This window comes from Sipha flava, unplaced genomic scaffold, assembly GCF_003268045.1.
Source record: "Sipha flava isolate LNK unplaced genomic scaffold, YSA_version1 293_pilon_pilon, whole genome shotgun sequence".
NCBI classification, from domain to species: domain Eukaryota; kingdom Metazoa; phylum Arthropoda; class Insecta; order Hemiptera; family Aphididae; genus Sipha; species Sipha flava.
This window is the reverse complement of record NW_020272964.1, coordinates 945,487-972,401: the sequence shown is the minus strand read 5'-3', so window position 1 is coordinate 972,401 and position 26,915 is coordinate 945,487. Positions and strand designations below refer to the sequence as shown.

Here is a 26,915-nt window from a genome sequence, read left to right as displayed (position 1 = left end):
TCGTCTAGTCGAATTTTAAATTTTTCTGTTTCTTCTTCGCTCTCCTCCCTCTATTACCATACTTAAGTCTCATTCGTCCTAGATATTTTCCACCCTACTCACCGCTACCGATCGATGAGATCAGAAGCTATCTCACGTGGTTTTTATCGTTGTATTGTCCACTTTTGAAAATGTTTGTCAGTTCTATTATAACCGAACATACTTGTGTATACATTATATATATATATATATATATATGTGTGTGTGTGTGTGTGTGTGTGTGTGTGTGTGTGTATACGTATTGTTTGTTATAGGTTAGGTTATTAGGTTATAATCTTACTAAAGTTTCTTGTTAAAAAGCAACGGTGTATTCAACATATGGAACGTATTATATAATGACCCTACTCTTACGCGTGCACAATGTGCACTGCACACATATACATACGCACCTATCCACACAACCCGACAGCAGTACGATTGGCATTTCTCCGAACGTCATTCAATTAAATGTGTCTGCATCTGCGTTTAAACACGATTCCTCCAGTGTGCATTAATACATAATACAGCTTTATATTTTCTTGTATTTTTATTATTATTGTATTTTATTTACACTGTATTTGCTACGAGAACACGGGACTTGAACATTAGTGTTTACAGGTTTTCGCTAAAAAATTGACTGTCATGGACCAATTTATATTTTTTATTCATTTTTTACTGCCTCATTTCGTCTCGTTTTATATTTAGGTATACCATTGTTATTTTGTCCTTCATATTTATCGTTCTTTTGTTAAATTATCGAGATTTATAAAAAAAAAAACGGACTGCGGATGTTCAGCAAATTATAATTATTATTTAATTGTGCATTAAAAACGCGTTTTTCTTGTTTGAACAACTCCTCGATTGGAAAACTCAAGATATTTTATTTTTTATTTATATATATATATGATAATTGTATAAATAATTATTATTGTCCCAATAAGTCAGAATATTGGAATTGAATTGGGAATTAGATTTCGAGTTCAAAGTTAAGTCTCGTTGTTATTAAATCAAATTATGACTTCTTTAATGATAAGCATTGCTAATTTTGAATAAATTATTCATGAGTTTGGGATGTTTAAAACCAACACATCTTGGCTGAATTGGAAATAAATTTGGATACTCAACGAATAACTAATCTGAATGCATTTCATGATATATACTTACAATAAATCTTTCCTTATGGACTCATTATTTTTGAATATATTTTGTTTGTATTGTAAATCAATATTTGGATTTAAATTACACAAGTATTCAATCAACGCTTTCTGAAACATGATAACTTTTTTAAACGTGGCAGTACCATTTTTGTATGTTAATTTATTTTGTTGAGATTTTCTGCACACAGAATATTTTTTAAATTTACTTCAATTCGAATATTTTTTGATGCAATTTATTTTATAATGCCCTGCAATAATTATTTCAGTTCGTACTGAAAACGTCTTCTACTAAAATGCTGTTTTGTTTTAATTGTTTAAGTATCTAAAAGAATATGTATCACTTAAGTATATTATTAAATTAAGTGAGTCAAATACATTAGCATTGTTCAAGTGAAACTTTAAAAATTTATAAATGTTACATTTCTAAATTTAATGAAGGCTTCTTTCTTTTAATAGTGCAGTTAATATATATACCAAACAAATGACTCATACGATTTTTGTTTAACTTTCAGTTATTTTAATTGTTAAACACCGTCTTTTGTACTTTAAACTTTTATATCACACAGTTAAAAATTATGTTCTTGCTCTGTAAATTATCGTTAAAGTTTGTGAAATTAAAATGGCTTCATATTTTTGATTTTAATAAATAATAGTTCATACGTTTTTACGAAAAAAAATCTATGCTAAGACATATACATTTTTTTTCAGTTAAATATTGAAAATGGTATCCTTGGATTTAATTTTTCTTAAAATATCATCAGTCATAATTTTAATAGGATATGTGTCACATAATTTCTAAAATTTTAGAACCAGTGATACATTTCAATTAAACCCAAGTTGTATGTGCACCTTTTCCCCCCCTCTTTTCTCATCTATCATTTGTTTTTTAATTATATATCGCTTTTGACAAAGTTCTCATATGACCATAGATATTTCTCGACTTTTAATTATTATTGATATGATATACACAGGAAATATATTAACTAATAATTTAACTTGACTTAAAAAAATTATACTTACCTGCATAAGATGTTATAATTTACGTAGTGTTAAAAAGAACAAATTATTAAATTTATGATATTGTCAAATTCAGTTTTTTTTTTCATCAATAGCTAAAAGTTTTGATTGAGAAAACGTTCATGAAAGATAATATATTATAAGTTATGTCGTACTGGTATAACTCAAATCGCATAATTTTTGTTCTAAAGTTCAGATTAATATTTATAAATTATAAATCATAAACCCTCCGGCCTATGAGTTTTCTTTGGACCCAGTATTCTTTGTAAGAAATAAAAAAAATAAAATGTATAGATATGTTCATTTTTACAATATACTTTTAGATATATCCATGCATTCATGTTTATAATAATGTTCAAGCAACTCTACTTGAGCTAATATTTTTATGGATGTAGAAAATAGAAAAGTAATCGCATAATAAAATATGTATAGTACCATAAAAGTTTTATTGTATGATATGTTGATGAAAAGTAGTAAAAAAGGAATTAATTATGTAAAGGATAAGAAAAAATTGAATAAGATTAATTATAAATAATAATATGATAAACGAATAAGTAATAACGTGTTATAAAAACGTTTAATAGTACTGATATGTTCGTCTCTAACACTTCGAAATCACATTTTTTTTCTACGTTGTTCTTGTTCTTATCTAAGCTGTACATTATCTTTGTGTAGGTAATAGATATACGTTATTACCATTTTACACACCCAGTTAACTGTTCAAGTATGAACCGTCGTAACGCGTCGCGTCGTATATGTACTTATCAATACAGGTGTGGGCGTGTGAGTTTCATGTGACGTTATATATACCTTTTCTTCGCTTTTGTAGTTTAGAACTTAGAGGTAAATTAATTTATTTTACCATCGTGTGCAGTTTAATGTACTTGCTATGTCATTTTTTGATGTATCGTAATTTTTTTGGGTCTTTAAATTATAATATTTTATAATAAGTTAATATAACATAACGTTATTACTCAAACGTTGATTAAGTTATTATTAGTATGGGTAAATGCATAATAATTTCCATATTTATTTTTATTCGACTTTGAGTAAGAAGCATTTTTTTTTTCATTTACTTACATATGTTTAATTTTCAACGTTATCATATTTTATTAACTAATTTAAATATTGATACGGTCTAACCTGAAGTATAAATTATTAAATTATTTCTGTTTTATTTAATGTTGATTAAAAAGTTTTATTTGAACATTGTTAGATTGTTGGTAATTTTATTTTAATTCGTTTTATGCAGTATGTTTACTTAATTTAAGTTTTTAAATGTAAAGAAATATAATTAGGCTAGTACAGTTAGGGTATTTTTAATTTTTTTTTTTTTCATGTCTCATCTTACACTAGCATTATAATTGTAAAACGTTTGAGTAATGGTGATGTAAAGGTATGAAATGTTCGCTTGTTACAGAATGTATTGAATTATTAAACATATATGAATTTTCTATCCAGAAATATTAATTAGACGGTTTTAACTTTTCTCAATAAATATAATTGTATTAAACTAATTAAAGAACAATACGTAAATTATAAATATAATTTTTTTTTTTTTTTGTTGATAAACAACATAATAAACGCAATACATAATTAATATTTACACAAAATATTAATTGTTAAATTTTTTTGAGTTCTATAATATTATATAATAACAATAAATGCAAAATATAGATCACGTAAAAACGTATTGATATCATTGTTTTCGGAGCTAATTTTAATAGAAATATTGAAGTTTGGTAATAGAGTCGTCACAGCATGTGATCTCGTCTTTTTTTATGTACATTCTTTTTTAATAGATTTCAATTATTCTTATGTTACATGATTGATGTAAATATATAAACGATTGAAATAAAGTATTTCAGGCTATAATATATGGTTATATTAACTATATTTTAACAACTCAATTTGAACGAAAAAAAAAGAAAGAGGGCAAATGGATGAGGGGAGAGATTATGGTGAAAATAATAAAGTAGTGAGATATATGGATATAGGATTGGATTGATTACCTTCATTCTTGTGTAAGAGAGGGCTTTTGGGGTCACAAAGATTCTAGATTAGAGCAGTTCAACTGGATAGTTTTGGATTTTAAATAAAAAAGTTACTTAAATTCTTACTTGTTTCGTTGTTGGTCTTCTGATGTCGATCACAGAGTGAATTTGAAATAAAATGGAACAGTTACAGAATTTGATGAATTGATGCAAGAAACTTTTCGATATTCTCACAGATAACGGAAATTATAAGGTAAGAGTGAAAGATGAAGGAATCGAAAGTCGGTACGTGCGTACTAATGACTTATAACCAAGAGCTTTGGCAGTCGATGCCACGAGAAGCTCCTTGAAGGGTTTGATGAACGTATTGAGTAGGAGAGTATAGCAATATAGTCATTTGACCAATGGTAGTCTCTTTTAAGGGTTGACCTATATAAGATCACAGTAGTATATCGTTAAGTTTGAACTTTGTTACTTGATTTATGCTTTTTGTGCGTGTGTTGAAAGAACCATTATTTATTAATTTTTAAAATGTCGATTAATTTAGAATGGTGTTCATCATTACAATATTGCGTGTCTATCACTTACATACATATTTATATTTCTATGATCTAAATTCAACGAATTTATCATTATTTCATATACTATGGTAAAACCAATATGATTGTGTGTGGGTAATTAATTTGATTAATATTGGTGTTTATGAATCATGATATTGGGTAAGTAACAATAATTAATGTAAATATGTTTTTCTGTTTATAAATTAACTTAGTTTGGTTTTTTGAAATGGTTCTAAATATGTATCAAAGGTATGTAAAATGTAGTGTGTAGTATATTGTACATGTATAATTTTACCAATGTATCACGATGTGAACTGGTAGAATGATGGGACCGTGTCAATATTGTAGTTCAATGTTATACCTGTTTCATTTTAAAAGAAAAAAAGAGATATTTCTATATTTACATGACATGACCCATATGTGATCCAAAAATAAAATACATGTATTGTATTTAAATGCTGTAAGCGATTTTTGGACGATACAATTAATATAACGAATATTGTATAAATTTTAACGAAAAAAATCCGATTTTCTCAACTAGCAATTTTTTTTTTTTTTTTTTTTTATTAAAAGGAAACTTTGTTAACAATTAGTTTAACTAGCAATTTAATACTTGGATTAATAATAACTGTTTTTTAACTATATAAATCTGATACTTTAGATCCTTGTTTCGTATTCATTTATATACTTAATATGAACATAAATGTCAGTACGTGTATTGTTTTTATATACGAGAATATATTTATTACTTTATTTTTTCTAAATTTAAAATCAAACAATGTATTTATTGGTCAGTGATATGCACCTATACGTCGATTTTACATTTTATGTGAAAATCAAGTAAACATTTTTTGATTTCATTTAGTTATTATGGTTTGATAATTCACTACAAAAAGTGTATTTTTATTTTAATTCTATGAAATATATTATTTGTTGAATTGTTTTGCGACCTAAATATAATTTAAAGGGATACTATGCTAAAACATTAAATTTTAATACACGATTTATTATTGCAAATTTAATGATTATTTTTATTACAAATCTGTCTATATCATATGTCTAGCGATTAAGTAGTAAGTTAATTACAGTTGTACTATAAAATTATGTTTTTTTCCAATTATTATTCATACAAATTGGTTTAATAATTCGAAGTAAATAATATCATCTTTATACTTTGATAAACGTTATATCTTCTACAGTGTATTTATAAAACACGACTGATCGTAGATAATTTTGAACAAAAAAAAAAAAAAAAATGACTTGCGCGTTGCTTATATTATATTTGTTTTTGTTTAAATTTTTCTTTCTCCCATTTTTAATCAAGACGTCCGTGGAAAAACAATAACTAAAAAAAACAGTTCATACTAATTAAAATCGGAATGTTGAGAGTCACAGAAAACATCCGGTTAGTATTCTGCTGTTCTCGCTGCCACTCTTGGTTGAGTACAGCTTGACTATAGCTTAATAAAAGAGCACTGGACTGTAAAAAATACCCAACCAAATTGCGTTTAAGCTTTATTTTTATTTCTATTTTTTTTTATTATATTTCATCACTTGTGACTGATTGCGTTACATTTTTAATTTTTTGTTCAATTGCTTCTTTAAAATATGTATTTAAAAAAATTATTCGTAAATTAAATAATAATAAAAAAAAATTACTCTTAACGATAATTGTTTTCTCTATTTACACTCATTATTAAATTTGATTGAATAATAATATAATTTCCAATAGAATTTTTTTTTGAACCTAAAATTGAATTTACCTTTTCTTAATATGGTAAACACTGTTGTCACGATTCATGAACTATTTTGCAGTTAAAAGTCAATTATAGTTTTTTGCTCTAAGAACTAACTGACAAAATAATTAACTGGTCAATGAGTAATGTACTGTTTGGAAACTCAAGTCGCTCTTATATTTCTATCCCATATAATTATTCTAGGTTTTTTGGAGTTTCTATTTAAACTATATATGTCTGCGTAAAGTTTCACTTGTAACAACAACGGTAATTTAATCTATTTGATTTGGTTGTTCGAGTATCCAACGTATCAAGTAATATTAAACAAATGTTCTTCCAGTCGTTAGCAATCATATAGATACACTATGTGATCGGGAATAAACAATCAAATTATATACATGATTACTGTTTAATATATTTCAGTCCGATGTTTATGTTAATATTAGTTTCCAATTGTTGCATTTGTATGCACGATTTAAAAATAAAAATTTATAAAATAAAATGTTGACCATTTATCCAATTAAACCGCAGCGCATACTTAATTTGTTTACTGCCATATTAGTTGTTCTTCATTTTTTTTTTTTTTTTTTTTTAATTTTGTGCCTCGAATCGATTAGATTATATTAAGATTTAATTATATCGTAAACGTATTGTTATTATTCATTTTTTTTTCCACACGATTTTTGAAATAATAAAATGCGTACTCCAAACAGTTTTGCGTCATATCCGTCTGTGCAGAATTTTTGTGTATAAACGAATAAATATATTTATTATAATATAACTACGTGCGCACACACGTACATGCACATGCACATACGTACATAGGCACACGCACATGCGCATACTCTCGCATACTAGGATGATGATTAAAGGGAGTGTGTTTGCATTAACCAACATGCTACTTCACACGAATTACTCTCCAATACCTTAATGAACGTTCATTGTGCATCGTACGCCCTAAGGTGTCCGATGACAAAGCCAATCAACGTGTGATTCATACGCACTATAGTATACTTGTTTTCGGTATCATCAACGTGTATCAACGTATGCATTGTACGCGTATATAGCATACGGGTCAAAATATTATCGTTTGTCCTGTTACCATTTGTAATATATTATTCGTTGCGTTAAATCATGTGCGTTTCTGTTCTTAATATGTATATATCAGCTTTCATATTGTATAGTATCAAGGGCGTTTTCAGAATTTTTTATCGGGAGGGGTGTGTATGAAAATTTATTAAAAGGTATGCCGTGGAGGCCAAACACCCGTGACCCCTTTTTTTTGTATAAAAACAACATACATTAAATGAAAATTAAAAAATATTATATTGTTAATTAAAATATTAAATTGCTGAAATAGTATCGAATTTTTTTGATTTTTAATTCATCGTGTCAAGAACTTCTTTGCCATCTATTGAGATTTTCCTATGAACGGCCAACAATGTTGAGCCGTTAAGACGACGATTCTATGAATGACATAAATTATAAAAAATATGAAGTTATAATATTAATTTTTTAATTTTTGAAAAAAAATTTAGTATACTGGAATTACTTTGTTTCATTTTGATCAAAAATAAAAATACAAGTCAGTCATCAGTCGTAACTCGTTAATACACTTTATAAATCGTTAAAAACAATTGACTAACATGAATATGTTATCACTTGTATAATCGATAGTATCGTGAGACTAATTTATTGTTTACATTTTACTATTAATATATTAGTATTTAATATTAAATTACAGATACAGATTAATATCTAGTCAAAAAAAATATTCATTTATTTAATTTCCATTAAAATATTAAATTATCAGTTAATTAACTTACCCAAAAAAAATAAAATAAATAAATAAATAAAAAGGCCATAAGGAGATCCATCCTCCATATCCCTCCACCGAGAAAACGCCTATGTACAATATTATGTAGTATACATTTCGGTGCATCGAAGATGAAATATATCGACAACTATTAACCGTGTGCTGGTACTGTTTCCGTGCAGGAATACGACCCTGTGTTAAATTTTGTTAAAGTCAAAACTTAAATACGGCCATTATGTGTACAATTTATATGTAATACGATAATGTATACAAAAATAAAAATAATTTGTTATTTTAAATCGAGTTCGGTTCTCTCTTTTTATTTTATTTTTATATATTATGCTCAGGTAAAATATATTTTTATTTTGTGTATAAATAATTTATATGTAAGTCTGCGTAGATACGGCTCGAGTAATTTTTGTGTTTTAAGTTTTTATTCTTTCATTTTGCTGTCTAATATTTGAAAATACATATACTCATATATTCTAATATATTATTATATTTCCCGAGGAAAATGCTGATTAATAACTTTGATAGTTATATAAACAACAGTTATGATAAAAAAATAAATAAGTTATAAAATTTCCCAAAGGAAGGAAATAAAAGGACGAAATAAAATATCATAATATGCAAAATAATAATATGTGGTAGCGTGATTTTATAGCTTAATATAACTTAAATTGTTAGCACTGAATTGATGAATGGTTTTTCATTCGAGGTAACACGATCTGTAAACAACTTTATATTTCCACTTATATTTGTTATACTATAAAAGTGCAAAATATTGTTGATATTTTAGAAAGAAAAACTGAAACTAAATGATTAGTACTTGATACATTTGAATTCAATTACTGTATTTTTTTTAAGAATCGTGTGGGTGAGAATTTTTTTAATTTCCTTTTGGTATAACTGAGTGACCAATTTATAACGATTGTAAATATGACATTGCTTACAATACTGTAAAATGGAAATGTGCAAACATTGAAATAACTAAATCATCAAAATCTGAAAATATATTTAACAATGATAATTTTGTGGTTTTATTAAACAAGGAAAGCGCTTCATATTTTTCTTTTAAAGGAAATCGAGCCACAAGGTAAACCGAAACAATTGAATGTTATAATATTATAAGAATTTTATTATCTTTATTATTTTAGAAAAATATATACTGATATCATAATTAAATTATGCTTCTAATTGTTAAATATTATATGATTAGGTGATATGTTCAGTAAATTCAAAATATGTTTCCGTGGTATTCAGGTGTTACCTATAAATGTCCTTCAATGTATACATACATTTAAATAAAGACTGGTAAAAATTGAAAATTATAATAATGTTACCCTATGTACTTTATTTGATATTTTTAAAATTAACTATTTATTATCCTCATAATGAAAAAATATGTATATCAAGAAAAATATTTTATACGAATTAATTTGTTAAACAGTGTACAATAAGTACCTTTTGTAGAATTAATAATCTTTTTGCGTCTTTCTTTTCATTTTTTTTTTATTTTATACACAAAATCAATTATCATTATTATATTGCTAAGGTATATTAAGTTATCTTTGGGTACATATTTATATTCGATAATCGAATTGTAATAGGTAAGAGGTCTTTTTTCATAGGTTTTATGAGAGTTTATACCTTCAGGGTTGATTATAACAACCTTGTTATTAAGTTTATTTTTTTTTTTTTAATGTATCAATTTTCAAACAATTCGGGTGAAACAAAAATTTAGGTTTTACATTTACTAACATCCGTTAAACGTTAAAGAATCGTTTGTTCGTTTCATTTTAATTTTTATTATGTTAGAACGTGCTTTTTTCTGGATATACTAATTTTATGATTTTAACCCTTAAGCAATGTGTTATAACTTCTAAACTTCGATTGATGTATTTTTCCCATGTGTGACAAAGTCGAAAGTTTGTGATATATGTTAATAATCACACCTAAAATCTCATTTAAAATGGAACCATTTGTTGTACTGTAACAAAAAAACATATTGTTCGTGTATATTTCACATTTACTATTGCTTTACTTTTAAAATTTTATATTTGTTTACAATTGATAAAATTCAATTTTACCCACTTAATTATGCTATAATCTGATATTCTAAACTATTAAAACGAACTAATGTGATTACGTCTTTAGAAAATTAACAAGTTACATTTTATCTTGTTGAGTTGAGCATATTAATTTATTGTACTTTCTTGGATCGTAAAATTATAACTGTGTCGCTTATCTAAACTGTCTAAACAAAATATTCCGTATTACAATTATTATGTTAGTTATAAGGAATTATACTAATGCATATTGCCGATTATGCTCATACATTATTATTGAATCAACACGCTTCATAAGTAGTGTATTGATTATGTCTTAAATTCAAAACAGACAGTTCATCAAACATAAAACTTTTATTTAAGCAGTCATTACTGTGTTGCGGTAACTGTATCCAAAAGATGCGTCTACGTATTATATGTAAATGTCCTTATAAATATTTTTTTTAAATTTATATAGTAGTTTGTTTTTATTTGTATAATCATTGGTTATAAACAATATATTTTTTTAGTTTTTTTTTTGTTATTTGTTTTTTTATTTGATACTACTTATTTTGTACGATACTAATAGTAAGTTACATTTTTACTCACTCATTTTGTTAAATGAAAAAAAAAATCCCTTATACATTTTCTTTTACAAATTTCTATTCATCCATTGATATATATATGTATTAATTTTTTGATTAATTAAAACATTTAAAGTATTATTATACGTTGGTTTTAATAAAAAAAAAATGTTGGCTAACATCTATACATATTACATTTTCATGCATTTTCTGCATAATTTTTTAGTTAGATTGCCACGATATTTTTTACCGAATTCATTTCTATTAAATACTTCTGCGTTACACATTAAATACTATTATATGATTAAGTTATGAGCATAGATAGTGAATTTAATTACATGGTATTTGTTGCGATAATTTTCAGGTTTTATGAATTTACGACGTGACATTAAATAATATTTGATTGTAAATGCTTGTTTTTATTCATACAAATTTATACGTGGAAGATATATACAGTATTTATAGTTATATATTGTATAACAGTTATGTGTTCATGTTTCGAATATCCATTATTTTTTATTATTATATACGATGTTCTATAGCGAACTTGCTCAGTAACCAACGATTATATTTTAATCAACTAATATTTTTTCAATTAATACTTTAAAGAGCCTTCATTTATCTCGATTACAGAAAACGCTAGGAGACACTGTAGCTATATGGTAATAATTACTCCCTTTTGTACCAATTAAAAAAAAATAACCGTTGTTATTTTTTTAATACAATTATAAATACGTGAACTGTTAAATACAATTAATGTTTTTGAAATTTACAAACGACCTAGGTACTTTTAAATAATTATTCTAATAATTTTCATTTTTATTAATAATATATTTTGAAAGCGAGCTTCACTACTCCATCTGGTGAGATTATAATTTGAAAATATGATTATCTCGGAAATCAGTTTATTCTTTATTGCTCTCTTGTTTTTCATTCTCACATTGAGTTATTGAAAATAACTGTCGTAAAATATAAAATATAAACTATCTATATGAATTTTCCATTTTATTTGTTATATTTTTCAATATTTCCCTACCGTAGTAAACGAAAGAAAAATTTATTTTATATCATGCCCAATTCTTGCACGTAATTCTTGTAAATCATAATCAAATCAAAATCTTTACGAAAGAAGAATTATAATTAATTTACTTAAGATAAATGTAATTTCTTATTAAAATACTATAGCACGATATTCTGTGAGATTTATTGTTCTTCATTACGTATTGTAAATTAATCAAGTATTGAAGAATAGTAAATATTTTGTTTGTTATTAGTTTATCAATAGTCATATGGTATTGTTTTTTTTTTACCTATAACCTCCAGAAACTTTATTTTATTGACTTTTAAACATTATCGGAACTTTTCTCATTATGTATCGTTACATGTATATCCGTTTTTATTTTGTCAATCTACCGAAAATATTCCACATTAAAGCTGCACGTATCGAGTTGATAAACAAGTTAGTTACTAAAATATGATAATTACTAAAGTTAAAGCTTAGTTCTAACTTTTCCGTTGAAAATATTGAAATGTACGTGTCAAAGAATAATTCGGTTACAATAAATGTGTTTCATTTACGATTTGATTTTCGTAAAGTATCACCTTGCTTAAAAAATAAGCCATGACTTGTAGTAACTCAATCGGATGCTCTGCACTGCACTCTCCATCTTCTCCGAATATTTAATTAAATTTTTAATCGTTTTTAATGCCGATGACAATGTTTCTACAAGTTTCTGGAAAATTACCAACGCGTCTCCTCTGGATCATCATTATCTTCTCTTTCTTCCTTTTGTGTAAATCTATTCAAGACTAACCGAGAGTATGATTTAATTTTGTTACAGTTAGTTGGCGGTGAATTCGACATGGAATTAAACTTTATCATACAAGACGCGCAAAACATCAGACATATGTTGGAACTTTTAGACCATTGTCCTCCAAACTTACAGGTAATTTTAATAATCGACTTCAATATTATAGGTTTGGTGAGTTATTATTTGCCGTGACGTTTGATTTTTTTATAAAAATAAGTTATTTTATAAAAATAAGTTATTTTATAAAAATAAGTTATTTTATAAAAATAAGTTATTTTAAACAAATAGAAAAATAGCCTGGCAGTGATTTTATGATACGTTTTTGCAATATTTTTATATTAGTATTGACTGTACGCTTATATGGTATTATTATTAAATATATATCTTGAGGCTTGTAGTAAAATATTGTAATCAATAAATTAAAACTCTTAAAATGCACATTTATTTTTGTAAAGCTATGTTTAAAACCCTACGCAATAATAAAGATCTTTAATATTATTTTATTTTGAGATACATTTTATTTTAACGGTTTTGACGTAGTATTTCCGTTTAAAATGATTGTATTACTGACAACTTCTTATTACAAATAAGATGAAATTTATTTTTCGTTTGTGTATGTTTTTAAGGGTAATGTACAAAAGACAACTATTCATATCGTGTTTGATATATAAATATATTTATATATTTATTTTTTTATAAACGTAATTGAGTATTGAATGATTATACAAATACTGTACTGTGCAATCATAGTGTAATGAATATATTTTTATTGGTAGACTGAAAAATGTTTTTACATAAGCAAATATCATAATACATATTTGATTAAACTTTGAGGTTTGATATTTTATTTTGATTTAATTATTTTCGTTTATTGCGTATCTTATGTACGTAATATTTTGGAAGCTGCTCGTTTTGCTTCTGGCAGGAATAATTTGAAGGGAAAATAGAATTATCAGTTAATTGAAAATGTAAATTGAACCAATATATGATTCAAATATACCAATATACATAATACATTGATCAGATGTTCAGATATATTGTATATTATTATTATGTTCAAAATATTTCGAGTACTGGGATCGTAGATAGATAATCACTATAAGCATAACAATATTCTGATTTTATATATTATTAAGTTATTTTCTATATATTTTTGTAGATTTTGTTTGAACATTTAATTTTGAAAGATGCTTGAACATATTATGTTTAGTTTTATACTTTTGTGAATAACTAATATCAAACTATCTCATATATTGTATTACACGTACATTTAATGTGCCAAATAAAACTTACTCGTATTTCAAGTAAGATTGGTATTGATGATTGAATAAATTGGTAGATTTAAGACTTAATCTTTTTTTTGTGAATATTATTTAAATAATTTGAATCAATTATGTTGTGTTATAAGAATACATGATTGATAATGACAATAATAAATTATTGAGAATATAAGAAAATAAATTTGTGGAGATGACCCACTCCTAACAAGTACTCCTCGAAGATGACACTGTAACCTATGAGGTAGACAATTCGCACCTTAGTTTATGCCGGTAGGCAACTCAATATACATGTCGGGTAACAAAAATAAGATCGCGACTCATATTTTTTTTGTATTCAATCGTGATTTTATTAACATTGTATATATCTAATGATGAATTTTTAATTCGAAACTGGTCATTAGAAAATTAATAATACTCTATGCCAAGCTTTGATTTATTTATTTATTTATTTATGTTTTAATAATTAATATTTGGAACCTATTTCAATGATGATGAAACAACTCATATACATATATTATAATAAAACGGGCTGGTGTGAATGTAACTGCAATAGGAAATAGCATACAAAATCCAAAGTATAAATTTTTTTTAATCATAATTATAATAATAATAGTAATAATAATAGAGAACAACGAATATAATTAATATAAGTCTGCTTTGATAGCGGGAACAATACAACTGAACGAAAAAAAATTAAAAACAGTAATAAAATAAAAAATATATAATCGCACACACGCGCTTACACACAAACAAACATATTTATATGTGTATGTACTTATATAAATATGCGAATGAGATAAATAATTTATAAATATAATAATAACACAATAATAATAATATAAATTTACAATACGATTTTAATTGAAAAGACGAGGAAGAAAAGATGGAACATTGGCATCGTTGTCTTGATAAATAAAAACGGGACAATGAAATAAATTATGAGGCGCTATCAAACGTTAACACATTTCTTCAAAGCATTTAGTTCTGCTTAAAATAAAAAAATGTTGAACTTTGTAAAATATATAAGTACTTACAATATAATTACAATATAGTTAGGGTCAAGTTAACTCTTGGGATTAAAATCTCAATTATTAAAAACGTTATATTTTTATTATTATTCGTAATAATTTTTCTGAAGTGGATTTTTCAGTGTCTTGTATATTTTTTCAATTAAATTTAAATCAGATAATATCTATATGATTCTATATTTAACTAAATTATTTTAAAATTTCATCATTTAATTAAAAATGCATCTCAATTATGATTTTTCCAATAGTTTTTCTATCATAAATTTATTATGGGTTGATTTTATATCATTGTTTTTAAATATACAAAAATATTAGTTTTGTGATTATCATATAACAGAGAACTACTAAAGGATTTATGGCCAGTTGACCATGGATAGTAGTCATTATATTCATATCATCACATCTAATATATTATATTTATATAAAATTTTAATCATGTATGCCACTACATGATTGATCATATTATATTTTTCGTTCATACAAATGTAAAATGCAATCATCTTCTATCGCTTTTCTGAATACAGGAAAACAATCTACTCCAAACGTTTCCCATGATAAATTGTACGAAGCCTTTGGTCTATAGTTTGCATTCCCTCGCTGTTAATGCTTATTCTGTTACACAATGTGTAATTTTCGATGTATTTACACTTGTAATAGTTACTGTTTATTTGGAGAACCCAAGTTCCAAGAGAATCTTGGTATTTAAACTTATTTAATGAATTTCTGGTTGTATTCTATTACAAAACCGATTTTTCGATTTTAATTAACCTACACATTTTTAGAATTTAGAAAATTCCAATTTTCAAAGGTTATATTCATGTTACTTAACCAATCTACCATTATTACTTATGACTGTGAAATAAATTTACTAACAAAACGTATTATATCCATTTTAAATAATTAAAGGTAACAATTGTTGATATTATTTACAACACTATTTTACGTTATCCAGAAACATGAAAATATATTTTTTTCTTTTAATCATTTACTTTGGAATCTTCATTTATAATAGAATATATATTTTGGTGTATCGTGGTTTTTCAAGGTCGTCGGTTCTAATTCGGGTTCTAATTTCGGTTTTCACTTTCTGGACTTTACTTCTGAAATTTGGAGGAAGACGAGGCCCAATTATTTTTTCTAATATACAATTTCCAATACAATTACATCAAACTTACTGTATCTCTATAAGACAAACCAAGCATAAAGTCTAATGACTTTCCAAATATCCCATAAAATAAATATATGTATACATTAATTTATTATTTAATTCGTATATTAACTGTATAATACGAGTATATTACTTTATTAAATGTATATAATTTATTAATATAATATTCATATTTATTGTGTTTTAATATTTATTTTCAAAATTCAAAAAATTTCTCAAAATCGAGTTACACATACTAAAACAAATTAACATTATTCTTAAAGAAAATATCCAATTATTGACATTTTAAATTTAATTTTTTTTTTTTTAACTTCGGAATTCTCAGTGCAAGACCTGAATGATTTATTTAAAAAATGTTAGAATCATTAATTTATTATGTAAAAACGTACGTTTTAGCACTAAAGTAATGTGAATATAAACATTTAACTCAAATGAAATTATATAAACCTTTGATGTTCAAATTTTCATGAATTAAACGGCTGGTATTTCTTTGCGTGATAAGATCTTTTTTTTTTTTTTTTAATATATTTTAAAACAATTTTTAAATTAATTAAAAAAGTATACATGTTACTATCAAAGTGGTTGCTTGTAAAACTGATAGATGTAAATCTATGTACATTTTATATTTAGCGTTCAGATATTTTTTTTACATCAATAATATTATATGGTGTATTTTAAGATATGAATAAAATGAAAATTAATTTTGATCTCAAACATTAAATAATTAGTTATTAAAATACATTTTTAAATATAATGGGACAATTTTAGTACTCCCAAATGGAACTTTTTTTTTTCTATTTACTTAGAAATACGAGTAAAATTTTACATCGGTTTTTAAATTAAGTTAATCAGTTATTATTATCATTTATTATGATATAAGATATTTTTTTAATTTTAGCTTATAACTTATATTTTAATACTAAAATTAACTTAATATTTGTGAGTTTTTGATCAATACTAGTATGTTAAACTGGATAACAACTACATAGATTAATTGAAATGTAATGTACATTGTACATATGTACGTTGTTTCATTTTCTATTAGATAATTATTTGAAAAAAAAAAAATAAATAAAAATAAATATCTCATGCATGTTTGGTATTTATTCTTATATTATAATATTTTGATCGCAATCGTTTATAAATTAAATTTATACTTCTATTTTACATTTGAAACTTTATTTATGAAGTTATTCGCTATACAATTTAAGAAATTTACTGACACCTTATGTTACGCACCATTTACCATATACTATATTATTTTGTAAGTTTTATATCTTTATTGCGGTTTCGGTGACTGTAGTGAAATGTCCTGTTGGATTATTAAACTCAGGAGAATGTTTTATCTACTCTAGGACTTTTATCCCGTGTTCAACTTACAATATTATTCGAATTAAATTTATCACGCGCTTACCCTCGTGTGGTGTATTATATTTCTTTTTCGTTCGTGTAATTGCGTATATTTGTGTGTCATAACAGTAGAAAATATGCGTCTAAAGTTTTGAACGCAAAATGGATTTTTTCATATGTTATCGTATGCATATATGGACTTTATATATCATATGAAGTGTAATGTATTTCTAGTTTTCGCTCGGGATTTTCCTTTTATTTTCTATTTATTTTCATCTCGCCTCTATTGCGCAGGGTTCTTACGGGCCAAAATATCTGTTATTTCGCCTGCTGCAATTTATTGTCCCCAGCTCTCTACATGTAATTTATTTCACTTTACTCGTACACGGAACTCACACATTCACGGGCTAGGTACTATACACCGAAACGGTTAACAAGTTCATGTCCAATTTGAGTTGGTTTATTTCCCCATCGGTTTGTGCTACTGCTATACAATAATATACATTTGAAATGTGCAATTTGAAAAATAGTTAAATTACTAAGCACGATGAGTAATGGTTTATTTTCGTGACATGAATGGTACATTTTTGTGTGAAATTAGAACATAACAATACGTTTTGGTGCTATTTTTTTAAAATAAAATAGATAGCCGTGTTCTGATAATAAGTGTAATGAGTATTTTAACATAAATAAATAAATAAATAAATAAATAACTCTTGAACTTATCATTATTCCAATTTTGTACATTTAAATAATGTATACATTATAACATAATATATTTATTGTATCTTGAGTCGAGATATTTATTCTAATAAAATATATACTTATAAATATACTTTTATAATCGTAATCGATGTATTGAGCAAGATTTTTTTATGTTGTACACCGCATTATTTATTTTAGATTCTAACCGGTTCTTATAAATACTGAAATTCGAATTGAATATTATTAAATTACTAATCTAAGCGTTTTATATTATTGAATAAAGGAAAATAAAAAAAATAAGTACATTTGTATTGATTTCAATCGAATTTTGAATTATTTTTTTTACTTAGGAACAATATTTATAAACTACGATTATAGAATTGAATGCTTATGTGTATACAACTATTACAAATAAAAAAAATTATAAATACTAATTTAAAAATGCTTATATTTTATAATTTTTTAAAGGAATTGATTATTTGTTATTTTCTTAGTTTGCTGTAGATTCACACTTGCATTTACGTTCATTGGTTTAGATTCTATTTAAAATGATCGAGAACTCATTGATATTTCCGTAGATTACAATATAAAATGTTTTATTGTAGATTTCTTTTCAGAATTTCCGAAAATATAATTATTTAATAATAATTTAATATTATGTATATATGTTTTTCATTGTTCAAAAAATGTTTTATATTAGACGTTATTTTAAATATAAAACATGCATTAATATAAAATGATGTTCAGGTTACATTTGTCGTTTATCAAGAGAAAATTACTGTAATCACGTTCAAGGATAATATTATTAGAACTACTCTACTTTTCTCTTATAGACACAAATATTTTGTTGCTTCCCAATAAAATGTTAAATATTCGAGTTTTATTGAATAAGGGACATCGCCATAATATATTAACTCGATACAAGATTTGATAGCTGTATCTGATGATGTTTATTTACCTTTATTTGGATTAGTTGATAATTTTTTGTTTTACACGAACTACACATAATAGTATTACAGTGTTATTAACACTGTGTTAATGGTATTTTTATGTATGATATACTAATTCATATATCATATTTCATTAATATTTGGTTTATTATATATATATTATATATTATATAATTTAGTAGTTAGAAAAATAAAAAAATATATATGTTTATACACGGGATGATGTTAATTTGTGCTATATTTTTTTACTCTTCTTCAACCATCTTCTACTCTTTGGTGGAAACTTCATCCCTATGAGACTTCGTGACTGTTCTGCAAAAATACTGTTTCAAAAACAAAAAAACGGACAAAAGTTTTTTCTTACACCCTAACCCTCCATTCTTAATTTAACGTTCGGACTGCTGATTTAAAGTTGTTTCCACGCAATCAGAGAATACTTGCACTCCAGAATAAAATTTTCAATGTAACCTAACGCGAGTGTTATATTTTTTATTTTCTTTAGAGATTTTAGAGAAGTGTTTTATTCGTATGATAAAAATAATTATTCATAGAAAAAAAGTCGTTCATAGTGAACTCATATATATAGTCACTTAAAACAAAACTAAGAAATACATTTCATCTTCTTCCTTTTCCCCTTGTTATGCCGAATAAGATATAAAATTAAAATAAACTTAAATTATAATTGATGCAAATATATAATATATAATATATAATTCTATTATATACATAATAATGTATTAATTTTCACAATTCAATAGTTTGTAATATTGATATTTTACTATATATTATATTTATTACTTGTCCGTTTTAGTAGGTCACTGTAGATCAATTTTTTTTTTTTTGTTAGAATTTAACGTTTTGTGTTTTACTTATTACTAGCTACAAATAATTGATTTAGTTATTATTATAATTAATAATGGCATCTGAATCTCTCGTATAAAATTAAAATTCTTCTCCTTAGTCATTATTATTTAATCCTTAAATACTATTTAAAAGACCGGTTCTTCTCAATGTGAGTAGGTTCCACGTTTTCTGTCCTATGCTAATCAATGCAGGCGTACCTCAAAGCGTAGTCACATCTACTCTTCTATTCAATATGACTATATCTGATCAACGTTCTTGATCCCATACACTTGTACTTTGCTGACGATAAAGCTATCCTAGCTTCTAATTCAGATTCCCACCTAGTCACCAGCTATGTACAGGACTACCTCCATAAATTTCAAGTCTGGTACAAGAAATGGGGAGTCCAAATTGATCCATTACTACTCCATCATCTCAATCCCCTCAAAGTCCAACTGTCATCTGAAAATGTTCCAGTCTAGTCCAGACTTCGGTCTGTTTAGTTTTATTTACCATCAAATAAGCTTATTCAGTAATCGTATGAGATGTCGTAATATAAAATGTTGTTATTAATTTAAAAAATTATTTTAATTTCATTTATTTAATGCTATGTAATGGAAAATATTATAATCCTTTGATTTTAAGTTATAGTTTAACCGTATATATTGTATAAACACATTGTCCAAAATTTGTTATAATTTTAAGATGTATATGTTATGTATTTTAAATATTAATTCGTATTGATATTCGAATTGGTTGAATCAATCAGAAGTTTGCTATAAAATGGAATGTACTATATTTATATAACTTAAGTTATATTTTACTTATCATAAACGACCGATATTTTTGTTATTATTTTTTAATAATTGAAGTGTAAATATTATTATGCTAATGATAATTTATGGATTTTACAAGTCTTTACGCTCAAACCGTCGTTGATGTGTTGAGCGTCAAACAGTCGAATCTGTGTAAGTTTCATTTTATTCTTAAAATGTGTTCCTGCCATTAATTCGAGTGTTTTTATTGCGTATATAGTATTGAATTGTTCAGAATCTCGTTAACCCTAGAGTTTTCGGTCAAAATAAGTTTTATGGCCGTACGCAATGATCTCAATAGCACAGTGGCTAACGGTAATAAATAACGATTGTTGAATTTGTAGTGTAAAAGTAAACGTGAATTACCTACAGCACACACATGGGTTCGTTCTCAGGGTACCTCAAATATCCAGGTCATTTGGTGTATTTATCGTCCTTCGAAACTTTATACTCCGGTTCTGTTTGTATATTTGGGTACCACCGTCTCTGTACTATTTCCCTTATAATTTTTGAGACATCTATATTTATATTTTATTTTTTTACCAGTGTTATAAACATGTTTCATTACAACTATTTGGTTTCTACACTTATTTTTCTCGCTATATTTAGTGCAGAAAAATTATTAAATCATAATATAATGAGCACATATCATTGATAAGCATTTCCCTACACTACAAGTTATACTTATTACTGATTTTTTTTTTCGACTTACGGTTGCCGTAGATTGTCATACTTGCAGTTCATAATTAATAAAAATCGCAATGATCTACAATGATAATTCATCAATTTTTTAGCATATATAGCGTTATGCTTGTTCGTTATTTTGTTTTTAAATTTTATTTAATACAGTGTTTGGAAAAAATTGTATAGGTTAATCTTTTGCTTAATTTTTCGTAAAATGTCTTTTTATTTTCCTGATTAATTAACATTTTTTTAATTTTATTCTATTATTCACTTATATGTTATGAATATATATAAACTTTCATGATATCTTGTTTGAATATATAGTATAATCAAGCCAATAATTACACAAAATGAGCTATAACAGAATGGAATTTTTCCTCGGAATTTGTCACGTATTACAGATGTGATTCTATTCGCTGAGAAAAAATATTAAACGCTTTTTTTGAAAGATCATTTTCACGCAAAAGTTAAAACAATTTTGTTTGGTATTCAAGTAGGCTTTTTAATGGTCGAGAAAAACTTCAACTGAAAATCGATAGATCGGAATGACCGGATGTTTTTGCGACTGAAAGGTTATCGTTTCCTATTTCTTGCGTATATTTACAACACCTTGTGCTCAATTTTTTGACATTCATCCCTATCATTCCTATCATCGATTTTATATTTCGTTCCTTACTAATAACTTCTGATATTGTTGTTTATGGAGTGAAGAGCTATTGATTACGTTTAAATTTTTTTTTTTGTATCCCTGAATTTCTATAATACCTTCGACGAGGAAACTTTTTGTTTGTCGTTCTGTTCTCAGTTTCAACGAAGAGAAAAAAATTAGTATCAGAAGTTTAGTTTTTATATTGCCATTAAGCCTAAACGAGTGTACACCTGCAAGAAACAATATATCACGAAATAATGTCACTTTGCCATAGTGTAGTGGTTCGTAAATATTAAAGGTTTCTAGACACTCTTCTCGCTTTAGCAAGTCGTAAAGTAATATTTTTGCCGGTAGGAGACAGGTGAAACTTATCTAGACCACGTGTGTACCTTTTGTGATTTATTAATTTAATGAAATTAACTGACCCTACCTATCACAGTTTTTTGGTGTACCTGATGTTTTTCATGGCTACAAGCAGTGTCGTAATTGAGAATTACTATGAATGACAACGGCTGTTTCCTATGCGAAATTAAGGTACCTCTCGTTTATAATAAAAACTGATTTAATCGTAATTGGAATTAAACAAATTAGTTAATATATACATATACGAGTACAATTAAATTCTTTTCTTTAATACCTTCATTTAATATTTTTTTTTTTAGTAATTTTTTTATAGTTGTTACATTGAGAATTGAGTACACTGGGTAAAATGGAAATTGAGGACTAAAATTTTTATTGTGTTGGTCATCGGGTTAAGGTTATTTGGTTAATGTTTTCGATTATTTCATAACGTGATTAATTATTTAATTTAATTCATATATCAGTAAGATTAATAGTTTTTATCAAGTAATTGTTCAAACAATATCTTTGGTTCTCATTGTGTCTATTTTAATTATAGCTATTCAATAAGAATTAATTTGTTATTGTTATTTAATGTGATATTTTCCCATTAATGCTATAATTTAAAATTAATTCACTGGAGTTAATGAGTGACATAGCAAATCAGTAAATAAATATAATAGTTCAAATTAATGATAATTAGTTTTTTAATTTCTCTCATTTTCTATAATATCATCTGAGTGTCTGCATGTATTATATTTGGAATAATAATAATAATAATATGATTGAATATAGTGATAGAAAATGGTGGTAATATGGGTAGAAACGATCGAGGCAAAAGTAGTTATGAACATAGTAATATATTCTCACCATATCCTTTCTGTTATCGTGTTATACGTCAGTATCTTGTCAAATCCGCCTCGTTGAGGTAAATGTAATTTGTTTTGTTAAATGGTGTCATCACCCTCAACGTCTACGTGCACTTAATCGGTTTGTCCTTATTCAGTCTTCACAGCTCCAATTCACAGTGGTCCCGTGATCAACTCGTGAAATCTGTTTAAAATTCAACCACAAAACTGTATAATATTTCAACGCTTCTGGTTCACTTGATAATATTTCATGGTTTACTATTAACTGACATTCCGTTTTATATTCAAAACAACGGACTTTAAAATGTATAATCATCGAAAATGAAATCTTATTTTTTTTCTCGGAACTAACATTCACATCGGCGTATTATAATTTATATACAAAATAATGAACATGCATTTTACGTTATTTTCCATAGTTCATCGTAAGTTGTATTATTTTTCGGCGTTTTGTTCTTCAAAGAAAATTCGATTTTCAATGGTATTATTTTATATTTTTTTTTCGGGCTTCGATCTATGATATACAATTCTCTCATTAAATCATGTTGTTTCTGTGTATTATGACCATTAAATCTCGTATGTTAACATTGATTTATTTCTACCTACCCTTGATATTAATTTAAGTTTACCACGTGAAGTCAGTGTAGTTAAAGTACAACTATGAACTAAATATATGTACAAACGTCAGAAGTTATTTGATGATTTTCGACGGCAATTAGGTATCGCAATACAATACTGGTATTGTTTTGAAAATCCATGACATGTTCGTCGTTAAATTTTTTGGGGATATCTGTTGTCCGTGTATCTGATCGATAACATTCTTATAGCCTCATAATCGGACGGTCATATGTGGATCATTAATGAAGCGCCCGGTATTATAGAAAAAAGGGCGCGAGTAACGGCCATACCCTGCGCGGAAACATATCTTTATATGCCCGGTTGGATGTGGATCGATTAGATGGTGTGGTAGTGGGTTGCGAGATGTGGAAGAGGTTATTTATCGTTCGTGTATCGTGTAGGCGGCGGCTCAGAAATAGTGGTCTTTCATGGTCCCGAAAGCGGAACAACCACTAGTGCACTGTACCTGCCCGACAGAATCGTGGCCCCGTTTTCCTCGCTAGGTGTGTAAAACACTTGCGGACTTTACGGCCGGAAAACTTCTATCATTTACGGTTCATTTGATGACGGATGTCGGACTACTTATTCTTCCCCGACCGCGTTCCTTTTACCCAAGTACAAGTACGCACCGACCTCTTTTCTGTCGGCCTAGACAATATGTTTTTCGAAATTCTATGGATGAAATCCCGTAGCGCGATTCTTAACACCGGAGTCGCTATAAATATCAAAAATTTTATTAGGGTTTGCCGTACTCATGAATGTATAATTCTATATCCAGAGAGTCAATCATAAAAATATATTGGTTACTGACCCTGACACCACCAAGTAAAAATGTTGGTGTCAAAATGGTTTCACAAATCAGTAACCAATTCGTAATAATTTGTAACCACAAATTTGGAATTTGTGACTTATAACTGCCCAAAATCAATATTCTATTTTCGGGTGCCACCATCGGTTGATCCAACACCCGGAACTCGAAAAAACGTCGTAACTTAGTAATAATTATAATTATATCTAATAATAAATAAATAAAAAGCAACAGTTTTTCCCAAAATGTGTCTTACCATCTTTTATTCACAGGATAAACATGCTAGCTCGTGGGATTTACGTGGATTATTTCTTCATGGTCACCGAAAGTGATAATTTGACAATGGTTGATCTGAGCAGTAGCATAGTTTATGATAAGACGAACATAACATTATAATTTCATTTCACATTTGAGCCACCAGAAACGTTAAATTAATATCTTGTACTCATATACCTAAAAGAAATATGTGTACTACAAAAATAAGTTGTTTCATAAATTGAGTTCGTGATTTTATAATAATTAATATCAAAGTTTTCTTTGTATCAATATAATATTATGTTATATATTTATTTACATTTTAAAAAGGTTATTATTCATAAAAAAAAAAAAAAAATCTATACATATTTCCAAAGTATTTTATATAATAACTCGTTTTTATGAATTTATAAATATTAATATTAAAATTGTTATAACCATGTTATAAAATGTATATGACCATATACAATACAAGCATTGAATTAATTGTATTGGAATAACGGACGAGACCAAAAACTCAATACCTGTAGCGGATGTAAATATTAAGGGCTTAAAAATCAACTTATTCAAGTTATTATACATGTAGATGTCACTTTAGTCCTTAGTTAAACTGTTTTACCCCCGATATATTTATTTTATAAAATAATTATTTTAGTTTTTTTTTTTTTTGATATGCATACACGTACGGATACTAATATATGTAAATCCTTCTGTATTATTTATACTTTTTATGAATGACATTAAAGATATTTTTAAAAATAGATAAATCGCCAACAACTTAAAACTATGTATGCATAGGACTCTACTACTGCAACTATGTACTCACGTAAAGACTGCATTGATTTACAAAAGGACTTAAATTACTTTCACTAGATTATTTAAATAATTTGTATTTGTTATGTTAATCAAATTTTAATTTTCATTGTGAAATAAATAACTCAGAATAAGTAATTGATATTTTGATTAGAGATCTAAGTATTCTACTAACAAATAATTTATCGTTTAGAAATCACATAACAATGATGAGTATGAAAGCTCTGCGAGAATTCGGTTTTATAAGGCGTAAATGTTCAGGATTTAAAAATCTTTAATATTTTTAATTATTATATTTCACTCTTATCCGATCAATGCAGGAGTATGGATAAGTTATTTGAAATTGTCATTAAATTGATGATGTATTAATTAATTAAATCCTAATAATTATTTGTCCTGAATTACTTAGTTAAATTCCTTTAAACATCAGCCAAAATAATTCTCATATACCAAAAACGTTCGATGCACATCCTTAATGTCAAAATTATAGTCTATTTGCTACAATCAACAGAATATTGTTTTCGGGTAATTCTATAAATAATTTTGATTTTTTTCATGATTACTTAAGTTAAAATCACCGACTTAATATTAAATGTTTTAAAATTAAATAAGTATATATTATATGTATCTAGGTAAAGTGGTTAAAAATATTTTATATTTTCTACAAATTTGTTATATATTCATATATGTATTTTACTGTTCCCTTGTCCATTGGGCATTAATTATTAATTATTAAACAGAAAAAAATAAAAAAAAATAGTTTTATTAAATTTTAACATTTATATTCAAATATAAATTATTTTAATAATTTTTGAAAATACCATATTTAAATTTAAGTTAATAAATTAAAACTGCATATTTTCAGTGAACATACTTTTGTTATTTAGTAATTTATTTTTCATTTGAGAATGTAAAAATAAAATTTTTCATCATTTTAATAACTTGATTTTTTTTTTTTTTTTTTTTTAATTAAAAGGAACAAATTTGAGAATTATAAAAC

General features: G+C 26.0%; 1 protein-coding gene across 5 annotated transcripts in view; it reads left to right on the top strand.

The window, feature by feature from the left end:
• The window catches only part of LOC112685831 (neurobeachin), a 214,300-nt gene that overhangs the window by 40,519 nt on the left and 146,866 nt on the right, over positions 1–26,915 (top strand). For 4 of the 5 annotated variants that reach the window (XM_025557852.1, XM_025557853.1, XM_025557855.1 and 1 more), the window contains exon 2: positions 12,772–12,876. In XM_025557852.1, the coding sequence (XP_025413637.1) occupies positions 12,772–12,876 (105 nt within the window). Of the gene's footprint in view, positions 1–2,949; positions 3,036–12,771; positions 12,877–26,915 lie in introns of those variants that run through there. The other variant, XM_025557856.1, reaches the window with a different exon arrangement.